Below are 25,972 nucleotides of genomic sequence, written 5' to 3' on the forward strand. Positions count from 1 at the left end.
CCGCACCAGGGCAGCGTGGAAGAGCGAGGCTAAGTGCCAGAATTGGCGCATCCTATGGATGCGCCATTTCTGGGGCGGCTGACGGCTGGTGTTTCTAGCCTGGGAGGGGGCCATTATTCATGGCACCCTTCCTGGGCTATTAATATCAGCCCCCAGCTGTCTGCCTAGCCTTTGCTAGCTATTAAAATAGGGGGGACCCCACGTCATTTTTTTTGGGGGGGTCCCCCATTTTAATAGCTAGTAAAGGCTAGGTATTCAGCTGGGGGCTGATATTAGTAGCCTGGGAAGCTCCGTGGGTTTTACCCCCTTCCCAGGCTTCAAACATCTGCCCCAGCCGTCTGCTTAACCTCCGCTAGAGACTAAAATTATGGGGGATCCCACGCCATTTTTTTTTTAAATAAATCCTTTATTTTAACACTAAATGACATTTGAGGAGTTAATAAAGATGCAGTCCCTAAATTATTATTTATTTTTTAATTAATTTTTCCCAAAACTTTTGACGTGGGCTTCGCCATATTTTTGTATGCCAGCCAGGTACAGCATCCAGCTTCTATGAACGCACCATTTTCCGGGGCGGCTGCAGACTGCAATTTTCAGCGGGGGGGGGCAGAAAGCTTGGGCCTCCCTGCGCTGCAGATTCCATCCCCCAGCTGTCTAGTTGTACCTGGCTGGACACAAAAATAGGGAGAAGCTCCACGTTTTGTTTTTTTTAATTATTTCATGAAATTCATGGAATAATTAAGAAAAAAAGGGCTTCCCTATATTGTTGTGTCCAACCAGGTACAAATAGTCAGCTGGTGGTTGGGGGCAGCCCGTTCCTGCCTGCTGTACCTGGCTGGACACAAATATAGTGCAAAACCCCACGTCAATTTTTTTTTAATTATTTCAGGAAATTCATGAAATAATTAAAAAAAAATTATGTGGGGCTTCGCCCTATATTTGTGTCCAGTCAGGTACAGCAGGCAGGAACGGGCTGCCCCCAACCACCAGCTGCCTATTTGTACCTAGCCGGACACAACAATATAGGGAAGCCCTTTTTTTCTTAATTATTCCATGAATTTCATGAAATAATTAAAAAAAAAAATGCGTGGGGCTTCGCCCTATTTTTGTGCCCAGCCAGATACAACTAGGCAGCTGGGGGCTGGAATCCGCAGCGCAGGGAGACCCAAGCTTTCTGGGCCACCCCCGCTGCAAATTGCAGTCCGCAGCCGCCCCAGAAAATGGCGCGTTCATAGAAGCGCCATCTTCTGGCGCTGTACCCAACTCATCCAGGGCCCTGGTGCGGTGGCTCACTGGGTAATAAAGGGGTTAAGGCCAGCTTGGCATTATCAGCTGGCCCTAAGCCCGAAATTCATGGGGTCACGCCAATATTAGACATGACCACCATGAATTTCTAGTAAAGTATTTAAAAAAACACAACACCCAGAATAAAGTCCTTTAATTGAAATAAACACACAATTCTTTATTGTTCTAAATTAAACCATACTTACCATCACGCCCATTCCAGCTGAAGCCAACGATCTCCTGCAATAAAAGTAAAATAATAAAGCAACATCATCCTTACCTTTCCATGGCTCCCACGACAGCTTCAGCTCTGCTACATCGAGATGACAGGCTGGACCGCAGCAGAACGCTGCCATCCATCCTGTCATCCCGCAGACACTGAGAAGCGCAGGCATGCTTGCGCTCCTCAGTGTCTGGCTGTGACGGCATAAAGATGAGCCGAGGTCATGTCCAATGAACTCGGCGCACCTCATGTACGTCACTGACAGCGTGGGAAAATTCTCCTGCACTCAGCACTTCAGCATGAGAATTTTCCCACGCTGTCAGTGACGTGCATGAGGTGAGCTGAGTTCATTGGACATGACCTCACCTCATGTATGTCACTGACAGCGTGGGAGAATTCTCACGCTGAAGCGCTGAGTGCAGGAGAATTTTCCCACGCTGTCAGTAACGTGCATGAGGTGAGCTGAGTTCATTGGACATGAACTCGGCTCATCTGGATGACGTCACAGAGAGACACTGAGGAGCGCAAGCATGCCTGCGCTTCTCAGTGTCTGCGGGATGACAGGCTGGATGGCAGCGTTCTGCTGCGGTCCAGCCTGTCATCTCGATGTAGCAGAGCTGGAGCTGTCCTGGGAACCATTGAAAGGTAAGGATGATGTTGCTTTATTATTTTTCTTTTATTGCAGGAGATCGTTGGCTTCAGCTGGAATGGGCGTGATGGTAAGTATGGTTTAATTTAGAACAATAAAGAATTGTGTGCTTATTTCAATTAAAGGACTTTATTCTGGGTGTTTGTGTTTTTCTTTAACTTTGACTATGGGGTTAGTAATGGGGGTGTCTTATAGACGCCTCTCCATTACTAACCTGGGCTTGATGTCAGCTGGCATTATAAGCTGACATCAACCCCAGCCCTATTACCCCCTGCCACCGCACCAGGGCAGTGGGAAGAGCGAGGCTAAGTGCCAGAATTGGCGCATCCTATGGATGCGCCATTTCTGGGGCGGCTGACGGCTGGTGTTTCTAGCCTGGGAGGGGGCCAATATTCATGGCACCCTTCCTGGGCTATTAATATCAGCCCCCAGCTGTCTGCCTAGCCTGTGCTAGCTATTAAATTAGGGGGGACCCCACGTTATTTTTTTTGGGGGGTTCCCCCATTTTAATAGCTAGTAAAGGCTAGGTATTCAGCTGGGGGCTGATATTAGTAGCCTGGGAAGCTCCGTGGGTATTACCCCCTTCCCAGGCTTCAAACATTTGCCCCAGCTGTCTGCTTAACCTCCGCTAGAGCCTAAAATTAAGGGGAACCCCACGCCATTTTTTTTTTAAATAAATCCTTTATTTTAACGCTAAATGACAAGTACAGTAATCAACACTGTCACTGTACTTCATATATATGTGACTGACATGTTTCTATCTATCTAATCTATGTGTGAAGCTCTATTCTGTCTGTTATAAATTGTCGGGTACAGATGCTGAATTGCCGGCCGGCTTTTTTAAAGAGACGGTGCACGAAAACACTAATATTTTTTTAAATAAATCCTTTACACTAAATGACAAGTACAGTAAGCAACACTGTCACAGTACTTCATATATATGTGACTGACATGTTTCTATCTATCTAATCTATGTGTGAAGCTCTATTCTGTCTATTATAAATTGTCGGGTACAGATGCTGAATTGCCGGCCGGCTTTCTTAAAGAGACGGTGCACGAAAACACTAATATTTTTTTAAATAAATCCTTTACACTAAATGACAAGTACAGTAAGCAACACTGTCACAGTACTTCATATATATGTGACTGACATGTTTCTATCTATCTAATTTATGTGTGAAGCTCTATTCTGTCTATTATAAATTGTCGGGTACAGATGCTGAATTGCCGGCCGGCTTTTTTAAAGAGACGGTGCACGAAAACACTAATATTTTTTTAAATAAATCCTTTACACTAAATGACAAGTACAGTAAGCAACACTGTCACAGTACTTCATATATATGTGACTGACATGTTTCTATCTATCTAATCTATGTGTGAAGCTCTATTCTGTCTATTATAAATTGTCGGGTACAGATGCTGAATTGCCGGCCGGCTTTCTTAAAGAGACGGTGCACGAAAACACTAATATTTTTTTAAATAAATCCTTTACACTAAATGACAAGTACAGTAAGCAACACTGTCACAGTACTTCATATATATGTGACTGACATGTTTCTATCTATCTAATTTATGTGTGAAGCTCTATTCTGTCTATTATAAATTGTCGGGTACAGATGCTGAATTGCCGGCCGGCTTTTTTAAAGAGACGGTGCACGAAAACACTAATATTTTTTTAAATAAATCCTTTACACTAAATGACAAGTACAGTAAGCAACACTGTCACAGTACTTCATATATATGTGACTGACATGTTTCTATCTATCTAATCTATGTGTGAAGCTCTATTCTGTCTGTTATAAATTGTCGGGTACCGCTGCTGAATTGCCGGCCGGCTTTCTTAAAGAGACGGTGCATGAAAACACTAATATTTTTTTAAATAAATCCTTTACACTAAATGACAAGTACAGTAAGCAACACTGTCACAGTACTTCATATATATGTGACTGACATGTTTCTATCTATCTAATCTATGTGTGAAGCTCTATTCTGTCTATTATAAATTGTCGGGTACAGATGCTGAATTGCCGGCCGGCTTTTTTAAAGAGACGGTGCACGAAAACACTAATATTTTTTTAAATAAATCCTTTACACTAAATGACAAGTACAGTAAGCAACACTGTCACAGTACTTCATATATATGTGACTGACATGGTTCTATCTACCTAATCTATGTGTGAAGCTCTATTCTTTCTGTTGTAAATTGTCGGGTACCGGTGAATGCCGCTGATGAATTGCCGGCTTTTCATGTCATTCTACATTATTCTTAGTTGTTTTACTTCATGTAGAATTAACCTACAAGGAAAGAAAGGGTTTATTTTCATTCCGATATTTGTGTCCCATTGACTTGCATTGGTTTCCGGTATCGGAATTGGCGATATCCGATACTTTTTGGGTATCGGCCCGATCCAATCCGATACGATATTTCCTGATATCGGAAGGTATCGCTCAACACTAGTAATTATGTATTAATACAAGTGCCACATGGGTGCCGCAAACACAGAGCTTTGTATCCACAAGTCAAACCAAGGATATGTCTATCTTTTGTGCTTGTCAGGGTCAATATGGTTATAATGAAATCTATTTTTGTTTATTGGCAAAAACAACAGATTTTTACAAATCTATAGTAACTTACTTAGGTCTTCTACTATTTTGTTTAGTCATCACTGATTAATTGCTGTGATTGTAGAATTTAATAATCTTTGGGACGGTAAAAAGGCCAAGAATGCCTGGAATGCCAACCTCCTTTGTTGGAAAACTAAAAAGGAGTAATAAAGCTTTGAACTGATGTATGTGTTCAGCTGAGGAACTAATACGAACTCATTCGCAGCCTTTCATGTGAACTATATAATGATTATTAGAAGCAGAGCACTCTATGAAAATATGTCCATGTATTCATACGTGTGTCTGTAGGTAATTCCTAAAAATTAGATGAACTGATTTTTTTTTCTTATGCTTTATTGTTAGGTTCACAACAGTCCCAAGTGTGAGGGATCGGTGTATACTTGTCCACGTTCCATCAGTATGTTTTTCTCAAGCCAAGAGGAGATCACTGTTTCAGGTTATGAAGTGAGGAAAGGCGGTATCAGGTAAGGCAACAAAACTCTTCTCATTGTATGTACACTTTCATTCTCATTCACCCGAAAAAATCAGATTGGTTGATTTATTCAATTTACAGCATGTATGATTGCCATTGTAATGATTTGAGAAAAAGATATATTTCACTGTATTCATAAAACAGTTGCCAACTTACAGAATAATCACTTGCTTCAAAAGAGTGCAAGCTCTATATGTGTATGATTGCTACGGGTTCCAGAAGTATAAGAGGGGGTCAAAGGGAATCTGTCGCCTGGCTTTTGGTATCCCATCTGAGAGAAGCATAATGTAGGGGAAGACACCCTGATTCCAGGAAAGTGTCACTTAATAGGCAGCTTGCTGTCATTTTGATAAAATCCCTGTTTTATCTGCTGCATATCTAGCAGTTCTCTGAATGTTGATCTCTGTATAACCCCGCCCATAACAATGATTGGCAGCTTTCTGTTTATGTACAGTATACTCAAAAAGCTGACAATCAGTGATGGGGCGGGGATTTAAAGAGCTCATGAATATGCTTGACTACCTAGCAGCAGGTTTACGAGTCCTGTGATGATAATCTCCTGCTGATAAAACAGTAATTTTATTAAAACTACACTAAGCAGCCCAGTAAGTGACACATTTTCAGGATCAGGGTCTCTGCCCCAACATGATGCTGTTCTCAAATTAGGCGGCAAAAAACGGGTGATGTATTCCCTTTAAATTGTACCCACCTTCTTATGGGTGTTTGACTCTAATTTTCATCCCTTGTGTGTGTCTTTGTGTGAGTTTTCCATAGTCTCTGGTCTCTGTTGGTGCTTTTCCATGTTGTAGCCCCCTGCTTTCTCTGTCAGCGGACTTCTGCACCCTGCGGACAGAGAAAGCAGAGGGCCACAACATGGAAAAGATTTACTGAACATGGGCAGTGTCACTGAGTGTTGGGAAACAGGGTTTACATTCTGTAAAGTTTATTAAGGCTATGTGCCCACGATGCAGAAATGCTCAGGATTTTTTCCTGAGCGTTTCTGCATCTCCCTGGCAGAAAAAAACGCATGCGGATTGTACATGCGGATTGTACATGTGTTTTTCCTGCCAGGGACATGCGGAAGTCAAGCGTTCTTCACAAGCATTTCTGCATGCGGGTTGACAAATGCTTTCCAAGCGATTTTAGCATCACTTGGAAAGTGCTTGTCAACTTGGTCACACTATATAGATCCATGCAACCGGCATGGATTTATATAGTGTGATCCCAAAGAATGGTTAAAAATAAAAAAATAAATCTATACTTACCTTCCGATGGCCCCCGCAGTCTTGCTTCGCTCCATCCTGGCAGCCGGCAGATCACGGTACACTGTAGGACATGCTGACGTCAGCGTCGCGTGACCCGTCACATGACTATGACGTCAGCGCAGGTCCTTCAGTCCATCGCGATCTGCCGGCAAGGGAGGACGAGCGCACCGCGGGCCATCAGAAGGTAAGTATAACATTTATTTTTTATTTTATTCTTTTTTTTACAGTTTTCTATGGTACCCGTGTCCGCAGGAGAGTCTCCTGTCCTCCACACCTGGGTACCATCTGCACACTGAACGCATGTATTCCGCATGTGCTTATCTAGTGAAGCGGAATCCATGCGTTCTAATGCAAGTCAATGGCGACGAAAACACAGCGCTTCCGCAAAATAATTGGTAGTGCTGCGTTTTTTTCCACAATGATAATCCACGGCGGAAATTTCCGCAGCATGTGCAAAGCACATGCGGATTATCATTGGGGAACATGGCAGGCCTTCTACCATGCGTTTTTTAAGCGTTTCTGCAGCGTTTTAGACACAGTCTGATGCCGAAAAACAAATACATCCATCTCTTAAAGCAGACCCACTCAATCACTGAGAGGGAAAGTCACTGCTGCAGCTGCATCCCCTTACTATCCCCTTTCTCCATGTTTAGCTCTTCCATTTCTAATATTCACTGTATAATAATAATAATCAAATCTACAAGCAGGAAAAGGGGAGCTGTGTTTCCTAAAAGTAGAGGAATATGTCTTATGCCCTTGGTAGAGTATATTACAGTATTCACATGTTCTAATTTAAGCAAGAGGCAAATTAAACTGCTCAGTGTCCTTTACTAAGGCTCTCTATCTACATTTAGTTGGAAAAAAAATCTGATTAATTTGTCACTAAGTGCACTGCATCCTTTATCAGCCAAGCCAGTCCTCCCCATTGGCCCCAGCTCAATGCCAATTCGGCTTGGAACTGAAGACCTGAGTAATCTGAGAGCGGCCGGTCGCTAAAAGACGTGTAGACTAAAGCCCAGTATAAAAGGCTGTAGTTGTTAGGTACTGTATCGTAGCAACCAGTCTAAAGTGCTTCTAAATTAGGAAGGGTTGGCACATGCAGAATGAAAAATCAAGCCATTCTCGTCCAAACCCACATAATTATTGAGATTTCATACAAATCATTTAGGTGAAGAACATGTCTAACAATGTCCCTAGGTATGAGGATATATGGCACTCTTATAAGAAGAAGAGTTCTACATTCCATAAATCAAAAATAAAAATGTGTGGCACTCCAAAATGAAGATAGATTTTATTGTAAGGCAATCCAACAAAAAAAACTGTTACGTTTCGGTCTTATACTTGGAATACTTGGACCTTCATCAGGCACAGATTGCCTTTGGTCCAATAGAGAATATAAGAGGAGATGAAGCGTTATAGGAAGGCAACCTTAGTCACAATGAATGAGGTGCAAATTGCGACCAAGATCGCCTTTCTTTAGTGCTTCTTCTCTTGTTATCTTCTCCATTGGACCAACATCAATTTGTGTCTAACAATATCATTAGTCCCATCAAATTGTATTCCCTCTGTGTCCCAGGGTAATGGTAATGTTTTTTTTTACATGTTCGTTAATTTGTCAAACTTTTAAAAACTTTATTCTCATTTATATGTATAAATACATGTGGGGTCTTTACAAAGGACTGGCACATCACTTATTCCTTCCCAAGATCTTACAAAGGACCAGAGAACACCCAATACATTTTCCGAAAGGTCACGGCCCCACTATCAGTATTTGGTCAGTATTTTTTCTCAGGAGTGGGAGCCAAAACCAGGTGAGGAACAATCAGAGAAAAGGTATAATAGAAACAAGTCACCAATTCTGCACTTATCACCCACTCCTAGTTTTGGCTCCCACTCCTGAGAAAAAATACTGACCGAATACTGACCAAATACTGATAGTGGGGCCGTGGTCGAATAAGTGATCTAGTGATAGAGAATGTATAACTAGTGGAGGAAGGTTGAACTTGATGGTCTTGTTTCTTTATTCATCCTATGTAACTATGAAAAAAATCCCCAAAACATGTCACAACCCATAATTACTACACACAAACAGGATATTATCCAACGTTACCAAGTAGGATTGATAAAAAGTATATATGATAAATGATATAAGGGCAGTCATATGAATCTTCGCACAGCTTTGACCGAAAGGGATGCAGCTACAAAAAGACTAAGATAAGAATATAATGCACAGTCCTACATTTATCGGTGACCATTATTTACCACCTTTTTAGGTTGTTGCTCCCACAAACAGTAGAAAATGTATTTATTGAGAGACTAGCTGACTACATTTTGGTGAAGACAACCTTTGGATTTTCTCTTGCCTGGGATGGAGGCTCTGGAATATATATCAAGCTAACAGAAGACCATAAAGGAAAACCCTGCGGCTTATGTGGAAACTTTAACGGCAACTGGTCAGATGATCTGATCATACAGCACAGTAAGTTCCCCAAATACAATGTTTTCTTTTTTTCAATTTTTCAATGTGCACAATAATTGCCATCACATTAACATTATACACACACTGGTACTATGTTTGTATACATTTTTATTTTCATTGCATGGTGCGCTCACTGTACAGAATAAGACTATCATGGGGGCATGTATTACTTGATAATTGTGTGGGCAGTACGTAGCAGTGATAACTGAATGTGGTTGGTATTATATAGGCCAAGCATGTTTATTTTATGTTGGCACTGTATAACTGTGTTTAAACATGTACATGAAAAAACCGTACCAGTGTCATCAGTGTTGTGCATCAGTGTGTAATCAGTGTACGGTCCGTGTGCCCATTTTTACCATCAGTGTGTTATTAGTGTACGGTCCATGTGTCCGTTTTTACCATCAGTGTGTCATCAGTGTATGATCCGTGTGACCATTTTTACCATCAGTGTATCATCGGTGTACGTGTAGACCGTGTACCGGGGACGTCTCTCTCAGAATACAGCGGACCAAGGACAAGGGATACTAGCAGACAATTTGTTAGGGAACACCTTTTTACTAAGAACAAAAACTAGGTTGCTCCAGCAATGCAAGAAAGGAACACAGATAGACTTCACACACACCCAGCTCAGGACAGCTAGGACCTCTGTGCTGCACAACTGACAGGACCAGGATGTACTAAAAGATAAACTATAATTTGCCTAAACAGTAATTCCGCCTAATGCGGTAACCGAGTGTTACCCAGAGCAATTATGTAATAAGATGGGTGCAAGAGGTGGCCCCTGCAGTGGTGCAGTGCAACAGTTCACAAACGTAACAATTCTCTATGATTATAATACTGTTATTCTATCTATATACAAGCTTACCCGCTGAGTGGAGAAGCTAGCTAAGGTTCACCCAGCCCTGTTAGCAAACAATGTCTCTGAGAACCTGTGTTTGAAGCCAAATTCTTTCTATAGTTTGCGTGCACGCACCCACCGGGATCCCTGTGGTGGGGCCTGAGCTCAGGACTTAACGACCATTAACTGATCTCTGAAGAAGCTGTATGATCGTCCGACCGGTCACTTAGCTGGGAGACCGAGGAGAGGACCTGGAGTTGTCACAGAAGCACAGTTTCGGTCTGACAGGTTAGCAGATGGCCCTTCACGTCAAACAGATACCTTGGGGGGAATCCAACTCTTCATACCACCGTAGTCATCCCCCCAAGTAACTCTCTGGCAAGAGTCACGGGCATAGTTTCACCTTTACTCAAAGTCCTGCTCAGCTCCCAGCACACTGCAGACACAGAGCTTTTGAAGCAACTCCACGATCTCCCTCCTCTTCTTACTTCCTGCTTTCACTGACTAAATCACCATCAAGTCCACCATAGAGTCCCTTTCAGAGGCAACAGCGACCTCTTGAGGCTGGAGTCTGATACCACAGCAATGTCCACACATCTCCCTCTCACATACGGTCCGTGTGTCTATTTTTACCATCAGTGTATGGTCCATGTGTTTCTATTTACCATCAGTAAGTCATCGGTGTTTTTCAAGGATGGATGAAGAAATAAATTACAAAACTTCTCCTATTCTTTATTTTTTCTCCTATACTGTTAAAAAATGACTGCACATGGATTATACACTGATGCCATCCGTGTGCTGTACCTGTTTTACACGGACCCATAGACTTGTATTGGCCCTTGTCATCCGTGCTACCAGAAAAAACTAACATGTTTCCGAGTGTTTTGCACTGACACACAGTCCATGTAAAAACACAGACATGTGAATAGAACCACAGATAATAATGGGTACATGTTGTGTCCGTGAAAGAAACGGATGCCGCACGTACTGGAAATGGACACACGTAATGAAGTGGTGAATGAGACATTAAACATAGCATAAAAAAACAAAATATATAGTTTGTATTCAATTTGCCAATCACTGTCACTAATGGAGGATTGTTTACACAGCAACAAAATAATAATGTAAATCCTCAGCAATGGGATAAAAAATATTTTTAATATTTTTAGAATACAATGATTTTTACCCATCTATCATTTTGTATTTATTTGTAAAAATTGTCCATCTTTAGGAATGGCTATGTTCATGGTAAGAGGCTAAATTAGACACTTTATCAAGAATAATGAAGTATCCTGCTACATTTCTGTTTTCAGATAAGCAGATAATGTGAGTTGACTCTTGACCTGCTTGTTTAGAGGTGTTCTGTGCCAGTCAGCAGCCAGGTAGAACTCATAGTGACAGTGCTGGTCACAGTAGGAAAAAGGCACTGCGATGTTGTCACTTTTTCTGTTCTTGTTGCATTGTCTTATGCCTTAATAATGCCTACGTTTTTGACGTATGTGTTCTAGCCATCTTTTTCACAAATAGAACATGTAACCATTAGCGCTTAAGGGTATGTTCACATACCTTTTTTTTGCAGGCCAGTTGGCAGCAAGAAAAAAAAAATGAATGAAAAAACACCATAAAAAAGACGTCCAATTTTGATTTGATTTTTCATAGATTCATCAAAAAAGGGCTGCAATCAGATGTCATCCTTGTGTCCTCCAAGTGCTTTTTATTTTGTCCTGTTTAACCCTTTAGGCAAATATAACTTATATGAAAGTTATTTTGGGGGTGATCACGTGTAGAGAGGGCTTAGTGAGTATGCCTCATTAACCCTATCGTAGAGCACGCTCGGGTGCTCGCCGAGTATTTTGGCGTGCTCGACATTTCATTCATTGTCGCCGCGCCTGCAAGTGTCATGGCTGTCTAACAATGAATGAAATGCCGAGCGTGCTCGCCGAAAGGGTTAATGAGGCATATTCGATCATCACTACTTAGGACATGTGGCAGATACCGGCTATTAAATAGCCGGCATCTGTCTCTAACAGCCGGGGCCCGAGTGTTGCTGTTGACCATTTAAACGCTGCTGCCAACCTTTGACAGTGGAGTTTAAATAGAATGCAGGCGAGTTTCCTCATGTACAGGCTCTCATAGGTGTCCTGTAACGCAATTGAGTGGGCACAGATGAGTCACTATGAAAGCAGGGGATCTGCTGAAGGCTCCAGTGGCTGCCCATCTTTGTCTTGCTATGAAATTCACTCCTTCCTAAAAAATGCAATAAGAACAGATTGCAACATCATATCTACCCTAGTATGGTATCAGTAAAACCATCACAGGTCGGAAAATGGTGATACAAAAAAATAATAATTCTTTCAAATTTCTAACTTTTTTTTTACTTAAATGAAAAATAAAATTACACTAGTTTGGTATCACCATAATTGTGCTGACCTGAGGAATAACAATTCAGAGTAATTTTTACTACATATTGTACGTTGTAGAAAATCTAAACCCAAAAAACCATGATAGAATTTTATTTTTTTTACAAATTCCCCGTAAATTGAATGTTAAAACAAATTGAGTCATTCAAAATGAAAAGTCGTCCTGCAAAAAACAAGCCCTTATATAGTCGACAGAAAAATAAAAAAGTTATGGTTCTTTGAAGAAGGGGAGGAGAAAAATGAAAGCTCAGAAATGAAAAGGGAAGAGGTTAAAGGGAATCTGTCAGCAGGTTTTCTTCAATGTATTCTGAGAACACCATGAGGTAGGGGCTAAGACCCTGATTTCAGTGATGTGTCACTTACTAGGTTGTGTCCTGTAGTTTCAATCCACTACAGGACACCTGACCTCATACCTCCTGGTCTAACCACCCCCACTACTGATTAGCAGATTGCTGTAAATATACAATGTACAGGGTGGGCCATTTATATGGACACACCTAAATTAAATGGGAATGGTTGGTGATATCAACTTCCTGTTTGTGGCACATTAGTATATGGAAGGGGGAAAACTTTTCCCGATGGGTGTTGACCATGGTGGCCATTTTGAAGTCGGTCATTTTGGGTCCAACTTTCTTTTTTTCAACTGGAAGAGGGTCATGTGACACATCAAACTTATTGAGAATTTCATAAGAAAAACAATGGGGTGCTTGGTTTTAATGTAACTTCATTCCGTCATGAGTTTTTCTACAAGTTTATGACCACTTATAAAATGTGTTCAAAGTGCTGCCCATTGTGTTGGATTGTCAATGCAACCCTCTTCTCCCACTCTTAACACACTGATAGCAACACCGCAGAAGAAATGCTAGCACAGGCTTCCAGTACCAACTGTTTCAGATGCTGAAAGTTTTAGTAAGATGTGTCATTTGGTTCCATTCATTAAGTTACCCTGCGCCAAGACACTCACTAAGGCGTTTGCTAAGGAGATTGTCAAGCTTCATGGCGTTCCCACGGATATTGTTTCTGATAGAGGACCTCAGTTTGTGGCTCGCTTTTGGCGTGCTTTTTGTGACAGGTTGGGAGTCCATTTGTCATTTTCGTCTGAGTATCATCCTGAGTGTAATGGACAGACTGAAAGAAAGAACCAGGATGTAGAACAGTTTTTGCGTTGTTTTGTGGCGGACAATCAAGAGGTATGGTCTGAGTTTCTGTCTCTCGCGGAATTTGCTCTTAACAATTATACATCCTCCTCTGCTGGGTGTTCTCCTTTTTTATGTTGTACTGAGAGACATCCGTCTTTTGGTTCGTTCTCCAAATTGGGGTCAACGGTGCCGGAGGAGGAGAATTTTTCTGGTGATTTGGAGAGAGTTTGGACTAATGTACGTTGCAACCTTCAAGAGGCTAACAAGAAGTCCAAGAAGTATTTTGACAGGAAATGTAAGGAGGTTTTGTTTACTGTGGGTGACATGGTTTGGTTGTCCTCAAAGAACCTGCAGTTGAGGATTCCCTCTTAAAAACTGGGTCCTAAGTTTGTGGGTCCATTTAAAGTGCTTCAGGTTGTTAACCCGTCTGCTGTTAGGTTGGATGTCCCTACTTCCTGGAAGAGTAATCCTGTGTTTCATGTTTCTTTGTTGAAAAAGGCTGATGTGTCTGATAGGGATGCCACTGTCACAGTTCCTGCTGTGGTGGAAGACGGCGAATATGAAATTTCTCGTATCTTGAATTCTAGATGGCATAGAGGGAGATTACAGTATCTTGTCTCCTGGAAGGGTTTCGGTCTCGAAGACAACTCCTGGGTAAGGACAGATGATGTCTCTGCTCCTAGGCTTGTTAAAGCTTTCCACAAGAGGTTTCCGCATAGGCCTGGGCCTGGAGGATCCGGAGGATCCTCATAAAAGAGGGGGTACTGTTAGAACCCTCCTGTTTGTTTTTTTTCCATCTTGTGTTTTGAGGTCACATGACCATCTGCCTTTATATTCCAACTCCGTCCTTTTTGGCTGTGCTGGACTTCAGTGTTTGACTGTTTCTCTAGCCAGGTGCTTCTGAACATATCTCTGTCAGTTTGCTTGGTCCTTCTGGACCTCTAGTACCTTTTTGTCAGTTTGTCTTTTGTGTTCTGCAACAACTTCTCTGTTTAGGAGGTGTCCCATTTTTTGTCCCAGTCCTTAGTTCTTTTAGGGACCCCTCCCTTAATGCTATAGGTCCTCGTTCAGACTAGCCGAGGACTAAGGCGGATCTGTTCGCTAGGAACAGGCAGCCTGCTACATCGTAGGGATTCAGCTTAGTCTTACTGTAGGGACAGCTTTCCCCTATCTTTCCTTAGTTCATGTTGCAGATCATAACACTGAGCTCTGCTGCTTCTACAGCAGAGAAAACTCTGATTGTGTCACAACTGATGCACCGCTGGAATTAGGGTCTCTTTTCCTACATTATGCTGCTCTCAGATGAGGTCGCAAAAGCCTGGTGATAGATTCCCTTTAACCCCATCACGACCTTAGACGTATCCATATGTCCATCGACCTTGGACGTATGGATACGTCCAGGTGATTTTGCGTGCACAGAGGCTGCACGCATGCGATTATTGCTGGGTGTCAGCTGATTCTGACCCAGAGCCAAATGGTACCAATAAAATGTCAACTAGTCCCGCAAAAAACAAGACCTCACATGACTCTGCTGAAATATGGAAAAGCTTTCAAAATATGGCGATTCAAAAACTAGTTTTTGCAAAAAAAAGTGTCTTTTAGTGTGTGGCAGCTGCCAATCATAAAAACATGCAATAAATCTGTTATCGCTGTAATCGCACCGACCTGAAGAATAAAGTCGTCATATCACTTATACCGCACGAGGAATGGCATAAAAATAAATAAATCCAATTCTTCACCTGCTGTTGATTTGTTTATTCTGCCTCCCAAAGATCACAGTAAGGCTCGATTTATCCTGTGCTCTGTGCTGAGCACTTACACCGGGGTTTCCGTGTAAATCTCTGAAATATGTGATTCAGACGGAAGCCAGGATGGAAGATTCCCTATAATGAGGCGATGGAGACACTGTGGATGCTGTTTACCTGTGATACAGCAGTGTCCGTCTTTTTAGGCATTCATAAAAGCGCCGTTGGCCACAGTTTTGTGCAGTTCTGAAAAAAAAGGACACCGCTAAACAGAGGCCAGAGTAACTCTGCTGCCTCATTATTGTGAATGAATCCTTTGAGTGTGCTGATGTAAAGTAGACATGTGGAAAATGTTATTTATGAACTATTTTGCGTGAAATGACTCTCTGATTTAAGGCCATAAAAATGAAAAGTTTGAACATTTTCAAAATTTTCGCCAAATTTTCATTTTTTTTCCAAATAAACGCAAGTCATATTGAACAAATTTTACCACTATCATGAAGTACAGTATGTCTCGACAAAACAATATCAAAATCAGGTGGATCCATTGAAGCGTTCCAGAGATATTACCTCATAAGTTGATACTGGTCAGAATTGTAAAACTTGGCCTGGTCATATTTTGGTAATATTTGGAATTGTTTTGGGGTTTTTTTTGAACAAGAGAAACTTATGTCACACTGATGGTAAAAAGGGACAAACTGAACAGAAATGAATGGAATTCAGTTGTAGGACATTAAAATAATACATTTTCTATCATGCACATATAAAAAAAATAAATCCAAATTAGACCGAGGGCAATGGTCTCCAGCTTGTGGCTGAGTAGCTATGCTAATGAAAATGTGCTAGCCTGCCTCTATAGTCATAGCATAAGAGCTAAAGATTCAAGACCAGTGGTGCAAGGATTTCCTAATTAATAATTCTGATAGGGAAACAGAGGTAGATCTCACTCTCTGGTTAGAAGCTACATTTTTTCACATATTTATATGATTCATAATGTAAAATCTTGTACAGTCTCTGATAGTATGCATAATATAATGTTTCTCTTTAGCCAGCAGATGTCAGGATTGCTATAGCGGATCACCTAAAGTTTATATTTAAATCTAGAACTTTTTATTCCGTTGAAAGAAAAGATTTTAAATGAAAGAAAAAAATAAAAATTGCACACTCAGACGTTGTTCACCCTTTTATGCTCCTGTTACATGCTGTATATGAGTATCAAATATTACAGTGGATCTTATTAGAAGCCATAAAATCTGTTGTGCACCAGAATGGACGGCTATTATTAACTAGTGTGGAAATCTGAGGTCTCATTTATTATTTGCAGCAGATCGGATCGCTGCCAGGGTTGGATTAACCTTTTGGGTGGCAGACTTGTTTCAGTTCTGTGACTTTGAAATTAGTTCTGCAAATCTGAAATGTGGTTATTTCTATAACACGTGCATAGATTTCTACCAAGAGCGAATATCCCCCTAAAAGCTAATGGTCAAATTTCCATTAATAGATTACTATGTTGACAAATTGATAACGCCTTGTAAAAGAGTGACCTGCCCAGCCTGATACTGATTGACATGTGTCAGAGTGTGTAGGAATGCCCTCTAATATAAATATATATATGTATATAGAAATGGTGTCCTCAAATAGGATGATCAGAATTGTTACTTTTTGAGCCATTTAAGTATTAATTATATAACAGACATAAAAACAGTAAACAGGATAACTGACAAGGCCCTCTGTGAAAACAGTGGGATAGATTTACTATTTAAAATGCACCCACATTGTGAGTCACATTTATTAGGTATTTTAAATACTTTTCATTCCTCATCCATCAAGGGGCATGACTCAGTGGGAAAGGGTTGTAGCTTAAGATGCACCAAATTGTGCCAAAATTTTGGCACTAAAAACTGGTCAAAAGTCAAATAATTGTTTATCATCCATCATAAACCACAATCATAAAGTTGATGTATCTAGTCAAGTTCTGAGCTAAATGTGAAACATTATAAGGGTATATGCCCCAATTTCTACAGTACCAGTCAAAAGTTTGAACACACCTTTTCATGCAATGGTTTTCCTTGTTCTTATTGGAACGTGATTCAGACTGAAGGCAGGTAAACCTCAAATGAACACATATCTAGTCAAGGAATAAAGAAACATGTATGAAAGAAATCTGAATATGTGTAAGGAGCTCTGTTAGGAGTCAGTATCTCCGGTACGAGTGGTGACAGTTTCCACACGTACCAGAGACACTGACACACGCAGACCCAATCAAATGAATGGGTCTGTGCACATCTCAGTGCGTTTTCACGGACCGTGTGTCCGTGTGCTCCACACAGAGACAAGTCCGTTTTTTTGCAGATACACGGTCCGCAAAATGTACCACACGGATGACATCCGTGTGTCATCTGTGTGACACGCACCGGTGCCTGGGAATGGCGCTGTTCTCAAACGCAGGTGCTGAAGACTGCCCTCATCATGGTTCCTGCCGGCGCTGATACCAACACCAGCAGTGACAATGATGAGGGTAGTGGTAGTCTTCTCCCTCAGTTTCCCCACATGTAAAAATAAGAATAAAATAATAAAATCCATGTACTCATTTCTCTTAGGTGTCCCCCGCTGTAATCCATGTGACCGCTGAAGTCGAGAAGCTGGGGAGAATTAGCCTCTCCGGATCTGCAGCTCAGGAGTGGTGTGCTGTCACTCACTGAGCACAGCTCCGGAGCGACTCATTCTCCTCGGCTTCTCGGCATCAGCGGTCACATGTATTACAGCAGGGGACACCTAGGAGAGGTGAGTACATGGATTTTATTATTTTATTCTTATTTTTACAGGTGGGGACAACGGGAGCAGACCACTAACCTCATCACTATGCCTGCTGGTGCTGATCACAGCGCTGGCAGGGAACCATGGTGAGGGCAGCGTTCAGCACCGACACATGGGAACAGTGCTAATTGTAGCGCTGATTCCCAGGCGCCTGTCCGTGTGATCCTGATGCCGCACACAGATGCAACACGTAAAGCACACACGGACATGGATATCTTCGTGTGTGCTTTACGTGTTGCATCTGTGAGACCACTATACACATCCTTAGCATTCTCTCAAGCAGCTTCACCAGATAGTCACCTGGAATAGCTTTTCAACAGTGATGAAAGAGTTCCCAGAGGTGCTGTTGAGCACTTCTTGGCTGCTTTGTTTTCTCTCTGTGGTCCAACTTATCTCAAACTATCTCAGTTGTAAAGGCCATAGTGGGACATTATGCAGCACCTCATACCTCTCCTTCTTGGTCACATAACCCTTATACAGTGGTGGCCAAAAGTATTGGCACCCCTGCAATTCTGTCAGATAATACTCAGTTTCTTCCTGAAAATGATTGCAATCACAAATTCTTTGGTCTTATTATCTTCATTTAATTTGCTTGCAAGGAAAAAACACAAAAGAGAATGAAGCAAAAATCAAATCATTGATCATTTCACACAAAACTCCAAAAATGGGCCAGACAAAAGTATTGCCACCCTCAGCCTAATACTTGGTTGCACAACCTTTAGCCAAAATAACTGCGAACAACCGCTTCCGGTAACCATCAATGAGTTTCTTACAATGCTCTGCTGGAATTGTAGACCATTCTTCTTTGGCAAACTGCTCCAGGTACCTGATATTTGAAGGGTGCCTTCTCCAAACTGCCATTTTGAGATCTCTCCACAGGTGTTCTATGGGATTCAGGTCTGGACTCATTGCTGGCCACCTTAGAAGTCTCCAGTGCTTTCTCTCAAACCATTTTATAGTGCTTTTGGAAGTATGTTTTGGGTCATTGTCCTGCTGGAAGACCCATGACCTCTGAGGGAGACCCAGCTTTCTCACACTGGGCCCTACATTATGCTGAAAAATTTGTTGGTAGTCTTCAGACTTCATAATGCCATGCACACGGTCAAGCAGTCCAGTGCCAGAGGCAGCAAAGGAACCCCAAATCATCAGGGAACCTCCGCCATGTTAGACTGTAGGGACCGTGTTCTTTTCTTTGAATGCCTCTTTTTTTTTCCCTGTACACTCTATGTTAATGCTTTTTCCCAAAAAGCTCTACTTTTGTCTCATCTGACCAGAGAACATTCTTCCAAAACGTTTTAGGCTTTCTCAGGTAAGTTTTGGCAAACTCCAGCCTGGCTTTTTTATGTCTCGGGGTAAAAAGTGGGGTCTTCCTGGGTATCCTACCATACAGTCCCTTTTCATTCAGACGCCGACGGATAGTACGGGTTGACACTGTTGTACCCTTGGACTGCAGGGCAGCTTGAACTTGTTTGGATGTTAGTCGAGGTTCTTTATCCACCATCCGCACAATCTTGCGTTGAAATCTCTCGTCAATTTTTCTTTTCCGTCCACATCTAGGGAGGTTAGCCACAGTGCCATGGGCTTTAAACTTCTTGATGGCACTGCGCACAGAAGACACAGGAACATTCAGGTCTTTGGAGATGGACTTGTAGCCTTGAGATTGCTCATGCTTCCTCACAATTTGGTTTCTCAAGTCCTCAGACAGTTCTTTGGTCTTCTTTCTTTTCTCCATGCTCAATGTGGTACACACAAGGACACAGGACAGTGGTTGAGTCAACTTTAATCCATGTTAACTGGCTGCAAGTGTGATTTAGTTATTGCCAACACCTGTTAGGTGCCACAGGTAAGTTACAGATGCTGTTAATTACACGAATTAGAGAAGCATCACATGATTTTTCAAACAGTGCCAATACTTTTGTCCACCCCCTTTTTTAGGTTTGGTGTGGAATTATATCCAATTTGGCTTTAGGACAATTCTTTTTGTGTTTTTTCATTGAAGACAAATTAAATGAAGATAATAATACCAAAGAATTTGTGATTGCAATCATTTTCAGGAAGAAACTGAGTATTATCTGACAGAATTGCAGGGGTGCCAATACTTTTGGCCACCACTGTATACTCCAAAGACATACTAATAGGGAATTTAGATTGTGAGCGCCAAAGAGGACAGTCCCAATAACGTCTGTAAAGCGCTGTGGAATTAATGGTGCTATATAAGTGAGTAAAATAAATAAAATAAATTTAGCCGGGGTGTGTGTTTTGGGTCATTGTCCTGTTACAACACAAATGATTGTGCCACGAAGTACAAACCAGATTGGATGGCGTGTCATTGCAGAATTCTGTGGTGGTCAGGCTGGGTAACAGTGCCTTAAATTTTTTTTGACTGATTTCTTTAATGAAGTTCTCTTTACCTACTTTTAGATCTTATGTGAAAATGTAATGCAGTTTAAGGTCAAATGTTTTTAGAAATGTGGAAAATTCTGAAGGGTTGACTAACTTTCAAGCACCACTATAATTTTTGGTTTATCCTTCTTGGAGTGATACTAATGAGAGCTAGTTTCATCATAGTGATTAATGATTTTTATGACTGCATTTGAGGATACCTTCTAGGGTCTAGCAATTTTCCAGAGTAACTTTACCTTAATGTCTTAAAGTAATGATGGACTGTCATTTCTCTTCACTTATTTGTGTGATTCTTGCCATATTTTGGCTTAGATCAGTTGTGGAATAGGGCTCAGCACTGTATGGAACTGTTTATCAACACTTTATCAAACACACCGATGGTTGCAAACTCTTTCTGAAGGACAATCATTCCACAATTGAACAAGGCCAGTGGCATACCACCAATGGTGGCAGGCCACGCCACTGCTATGGGGCCCATGAGCCGAGGGGGCCTGTGAGTCGGGAGAGCCATGAAGCAGTGGGGAAGCGAGGAGGATAGGTGAGTATTGGGGGGAGGGAGGTTGCAGCAGCGAAGGAGCAGGGTACACACAGTAGCCGTTGCTGCTGCTGCCACGTGTGCCCACTGCTAAAGTGACATGAATATTCCCTCCTCTCCACTCCCATGGGCATGGAGACGAGGGAATATTCATTCTCTGTAGTTACGGGCATGGAGGAGCACTGAGCCGCGGTTCCTGCTGACAGTGCCTGTTACTAAAGAGAATGCATATTCACTCTTCTCCACGCCCATAGTCCCGGCGTGGAGAGTAGTGAATATGCCGGCAGCAGCAGCTCACATCAGCATCTGAGCGCACGCGCTGCTCAGATGCCGACATGAGCTGCCTGGCCGCAGGATGCAGTGGCGCTGGAGCAGATGTGAGGAAAAAAGGTGAGTATAAGTGTTTATTTCTTGCTTGTGCACTGATGGGGCCACACATACCAGGATTTCTGGATGAGGGGGCCATGCATACCAGGATTTAGGGATCAGGGGACCATGCATATCAGGATTGGGGGATGAGGGGTCCATGAATACCAGGATTGGGGGATGAGGGGGCTATGCATACCAGGACTGGGGGATGAGGAGGCCATACATACCAGGATTGGGGAATGAGAGGGCCACACATACCAGGATTGTGGGATGAGGGGGCCATACATACCAGGATTGGGGGATGAGGGGCCCACACATACCAGGATTGGGGGATGAGGGGGCCATGTATACCAGGATGGGGGGATGAGAGGGCCATGCATACCAGGATTGGTGGATGAGGGGTGCCATACATACCAGGATTGGGGGATGAGGGGCCCATGCATACTAGGATTGGGTGATGAGGGTTGCCATACATACCAGGATTGGGGGATGAGGAGGCCATACATACCAGGATTGGGGGATGAGGAGACCATACATACCAGGATTGGGGGATGATGGGGCCATGCATACCAGGATTGGGGGATGAGGGGGACATGCATTCCAGGAATGGGGGATGAGGGGGCCATGCATACCAGGAATGGGGGAGGAGGGGGGCATACATACCAGTATTGTGGGATTAGGGGTCCATGCATACCAGGATTGGGGATGAGGGGGCCATACATTCCAGAATTGGTGGATGAGTAGGCCATGCATACCAGGATTGAGGGATGAGGAGGCCATGCATACCAGGATTGGGGGATAAGAGGGCCATGCATACCAGGATTAGGGGATGAGGAGGCCATACATACCAGGGTTGAGGGATGAGGAGGCCATGCATACCAGGATTAGGGGATGAGGAGGCCATGCATACCAGGATTGGGGGATGAGGAGGCCATGCATACCAGGATTGGGGGATGAGAGGGACATGCATACTAGGATTAGGGGATGAGGAGGCCATACATGCCAGGGTTGAGGGATGAGGAGGCCATGCATACCAGGATTGGGGGATAAGGAGGCCATGCATACCAGGATTGGGGGATGAGGAGGCCATGCATACCAGGATTGGGGGATGAGGAGGCCATACATACCAGGATTGGGGGATGAGGAGGCCATGCATACCAGTACTGGGGGATGAGGAGGCCATGCATACCAGGATTGGGGGATAAGGGGTACCATGCATACCAGGATTGGGGGATGAGGGAGCAATACGTACCAGAATTGGGGGATGAGGGGTGCCATACGTACCATGATTGGAGGATGAGGGGTGCCATACGTACCAGGATTGGGGGATGAGGGGTACCATACATACCAGGATTGGGGGATGAGGGTTGCCACACGTACCAGGATTGGGGGATGAGGGGTGCCATACGTACCAGAATTGGGGAATGAGGGGTACCATATGTACCAGGATTGGGGGATGAGGGGTGCCATACATACAAGGATGGGGAAATTTACCAGTAGCTGCTGCATTTTCCACCCTAGGCTTATACTCGAGTCAATACGTTTTCCCATTTTTTTGTGGTAAAATTAGTGGCCTTGGCTTATACTCAAGCCAGTGGCATACCACCAATGGTGGCAGGCCATGCCACTGCTATGGGGCCCATGAGCCGAGGGGGCCCATGAGCTGGGAGGGCCATGAAGCCGTGGGGGAATGAGGAGGATAGGTGAGAATTAGGGGGAGGGAGGTTGCGGCAGCGGAGGAGCGGGGCACACACAGTAGCCGTTGCTGCAGCTGCCACGTGTGCCCGCTGCTAAAGTGACATGAATATTCCCTCTTCTCCACTCCCATGGGCATCGAGAAGAGTGAGTATTCATTCTCTGTAGTAGCAGGCATGGAGGAGCACTGAGCCGCGGTTCCTGCTGACAGTGCCCGCTACTAAAGAGAATGCATATTCACTCTTCTCCATTCCCATAGTCCTGGCATGGAGAGTAGTGAATATGCTGCCAGCAGCAGCTCACATCAGCATCTGAGAGCACGCGCTGCTCAGATGACGACATGAGCTGCCTGGCAGCAGGACGCAGTGGCGCTGAAGCAGATGTGAGGAAGGAAGGTGTGTATAAGTGTTTATTTCTTGTTTGTACAGTGATGGGGCCACACATACCAGTATTGCTGGATGAGGGGGCCACACATACAAGGATTTAGGGATGAGGGGGCCATGCATACCAGGATTGGGGGATGAGGGGCTCATGTATACCAGGATTTAGGGATCAGGGGGCCATGCATACCAGGATTGGGGGATGAGGGGCCCATGCATACCAGGATTGGGGGATGAGGGGGCTATGCATACCAGGACTGGGGGATAAGGAGGCCATACATACCAGGATTGGGGAATGAGGGGGCCACACATACCAGGATTGTGGGATGAGGGGGCCATACATACCAGGATTGGGGGATGAGGGGGCCACACATACCAGGATTGAGGGATGAGGGGGCCACACATACCAGGATTGTGGGATGAGGGGGCCATACATACCAGGATTGGGGGATGAGGGGGCCACACATACCAGGATTGGGGGATGAGGGGGGCCATGTATACCAGGATGACGGGATGAGAGGGCCATGCATACCAGGATTGGGGGATGCGGGGTGCCATATATACCAGGATTTTGGGGATGAAGGGGCCATGCATACCAGGATTGGGGGATGAGGGGTGCCATACATACCAGGATTGGGGGATGAGGGGTCCATGCATACCAGGATTGGGGGATGAGGGGACCATACATATTAGGATTGGTGGATGAGTAGGCCATGCATACCAGGATTGGGGGTTGAGGAGGCCATGCATACCAGGATTAAGGATGAGGAGGCCATACATACCAGGGTTGAGGGATGAGGAGGCCATGTATACCAGGATTGGGGGATGAGGAGGCCATGCATACCAGGATTGGGGGATGAGAGGGCCATGCATACCAGGATTGGGGGATGAGGAGGCCATACATACCAGGGTTGAGGGATGAGGAGGCCATACATACCAAGATTGGGGGATGAGGAGGCCATGCATACCAGGATTGGGGGATGAGGAGGCCATACATACCAGGGTTGAGGGATGAGGAGGCCATGCATACCAGGATTGGGGGATGAGGAGGCCATGCATACCAGGATTGGGGGATGAGAGGGCCATGCATACCAGGATTGGGGGATGAGGAGGCCATACATACCAGGGTTGAGGGATGAGGAGGCCATGCATACCAGGATTGGGGGATGAGGAGGCCATGCATACCAGGATTGGAGGATGAGGAGACCATACATACCAGGATTGGGGGGATGAGGGAGCAATACGTACCAGGATTGGGGGATGAGAGGTGCCATACGTACCAGGATTGGGGGATTAGGGGTGCCACACGTACCAGGATTGGGGGATGAGGGGTGCCATACGTATCAGGATTGGGGAATGAGGGGTGCCATATGTACCAGGATTGGGAGATGAGGGTTGACATACGTACCAGGATTGGGGGATGAGGGGTGCCATACATTCCAGGATAGGGAAATTTACCAGTAGCTGCTGCATTTTCCACCCTAAGCTTATACTCGAGTCAATACGTTTTCCCAGTTTTTTGTGGTAAAATTAGGGGCCTCGGCTTATACTCAGGTCGGCTTATTTAACCCCTTAAGGAACTTGGGTTTTTCCATTTTTGCGTTTTCATTTTTTGCTCTCCTTCTTCCCAGAGCCATAGCCTTTATATTTTTTGGTCAATATGGTCATGTGAGGGCTTATTTTTTGTGGGACGAGTTTTACTTTTAAACGCCATCACTGTTTTTACCATATCGTGTACTGGAAAACAGGAAAAAAATTCCTGGTGAAATTGCAAAAAAAATGCAATTCCACAGTTTTTTTGTTTTTTTTACCACGTTCACTGAATGCTAAAACTGACCTGCCATTATCATTCTCCACGTCATTACGAGTTCGTACTCACCAAACATGTATAAGTTATTTTTTATTTTAGTGGTGAAAAAAAAATCCAATGTCTGCTAAAAAAAAAAAAAAAAATGGCGCCATTTTCTGAGACCCGGAGCGTCTCAATTTTTCGGGATGTGGGGCCAGGTGAGGGTTTATTTTTTGCGTGCCGAGCTGACGTTTTTATTGATACCATTTTGAGATAAATCCAATATTTTGATCGCCCGTTATTGCATTTTATTGTAATGTTGCGACGACCAAAAAAACGTAATTCTGGCGTTTAGAATTTTTTTCTTGTTACGCCATTTACCGATCGGATTAATTCTTTTTTATATTGATAGATCGGGCGATTCTGAACGCGGCGATACCAAATATGTGTATGTGGGAATTTCTTTTTATTATTTTATTTTGAATGGGGCGAAAGGGGGGTGATTTAAACTTTTATATATTTTTAATTTTTTTTATATTTTTAAAACCAGTTTTTTACACTTTCTGTAGGCTTCAATAGTCTCCATAGGAGACTAGAAGCTGCAGTTTTCTGATTGCTTCTACTGCATACTTGCGACAAGCAAATCGCCTGTATGCAGGAGAAATGCTCCTGTGCTATGAGTGCCGACCACTAAGTGGTGCTCATAGCTAGCGAAACATGACAATCACAGGGGTCTGCTGCAGACCCCGGGTTGTCATGCCGACCCATTGGTGACCCGCGATCATGTGACGGGGTCACCGATGGGTGGGGCTAAGGCCGCGCTTCCGGCGCGGCTCTGTTAA

The 25,972-nt window shown here is 43.6% G+C and overlaps 1 protein-coding gene across 1 annotated transcript in view; it reads left to right on the forward strand.

Moving 5' to 3' along the window:
* Positions 1–25,972, forward strand: part of OTOGL (otogelin like) — a 346,660-nt gene that overhangs the window by 30,469 nt on the left and 290,219 nt on the right. The window contains exons 7-8 of the mRNA XM_073651595.1: positions 5,124–5,245; positions 8,792–8,997. Coding sequence (XP_073507696.1) covers positions 5,124–5,245; positions 8,792–8,997 — 328 coding nt within the window. The remainder of the gene's footprint in view (positions 1–5,123; positions 5,246–8,791; positions 8,998–25,972) is intronic.

This window comes from Phyllobates terribilis, unplaced genomic scaffold (genome assembly GCF_046119375.1).
Source record: "Phyllobates terribilis strain yellow unplaced genomic scaffold, ASM4611937v1 Scaffold_11__3_contigs__length_659146591, whole genome shotgun sequence".
Taxonomy (NCBI): domain Eukaryota; kingdom Metazoa; phylum Chordata; class Amphibia; order Anura; family Dendrobatidae; genus Phyllobates; species Phyllobates terribilis.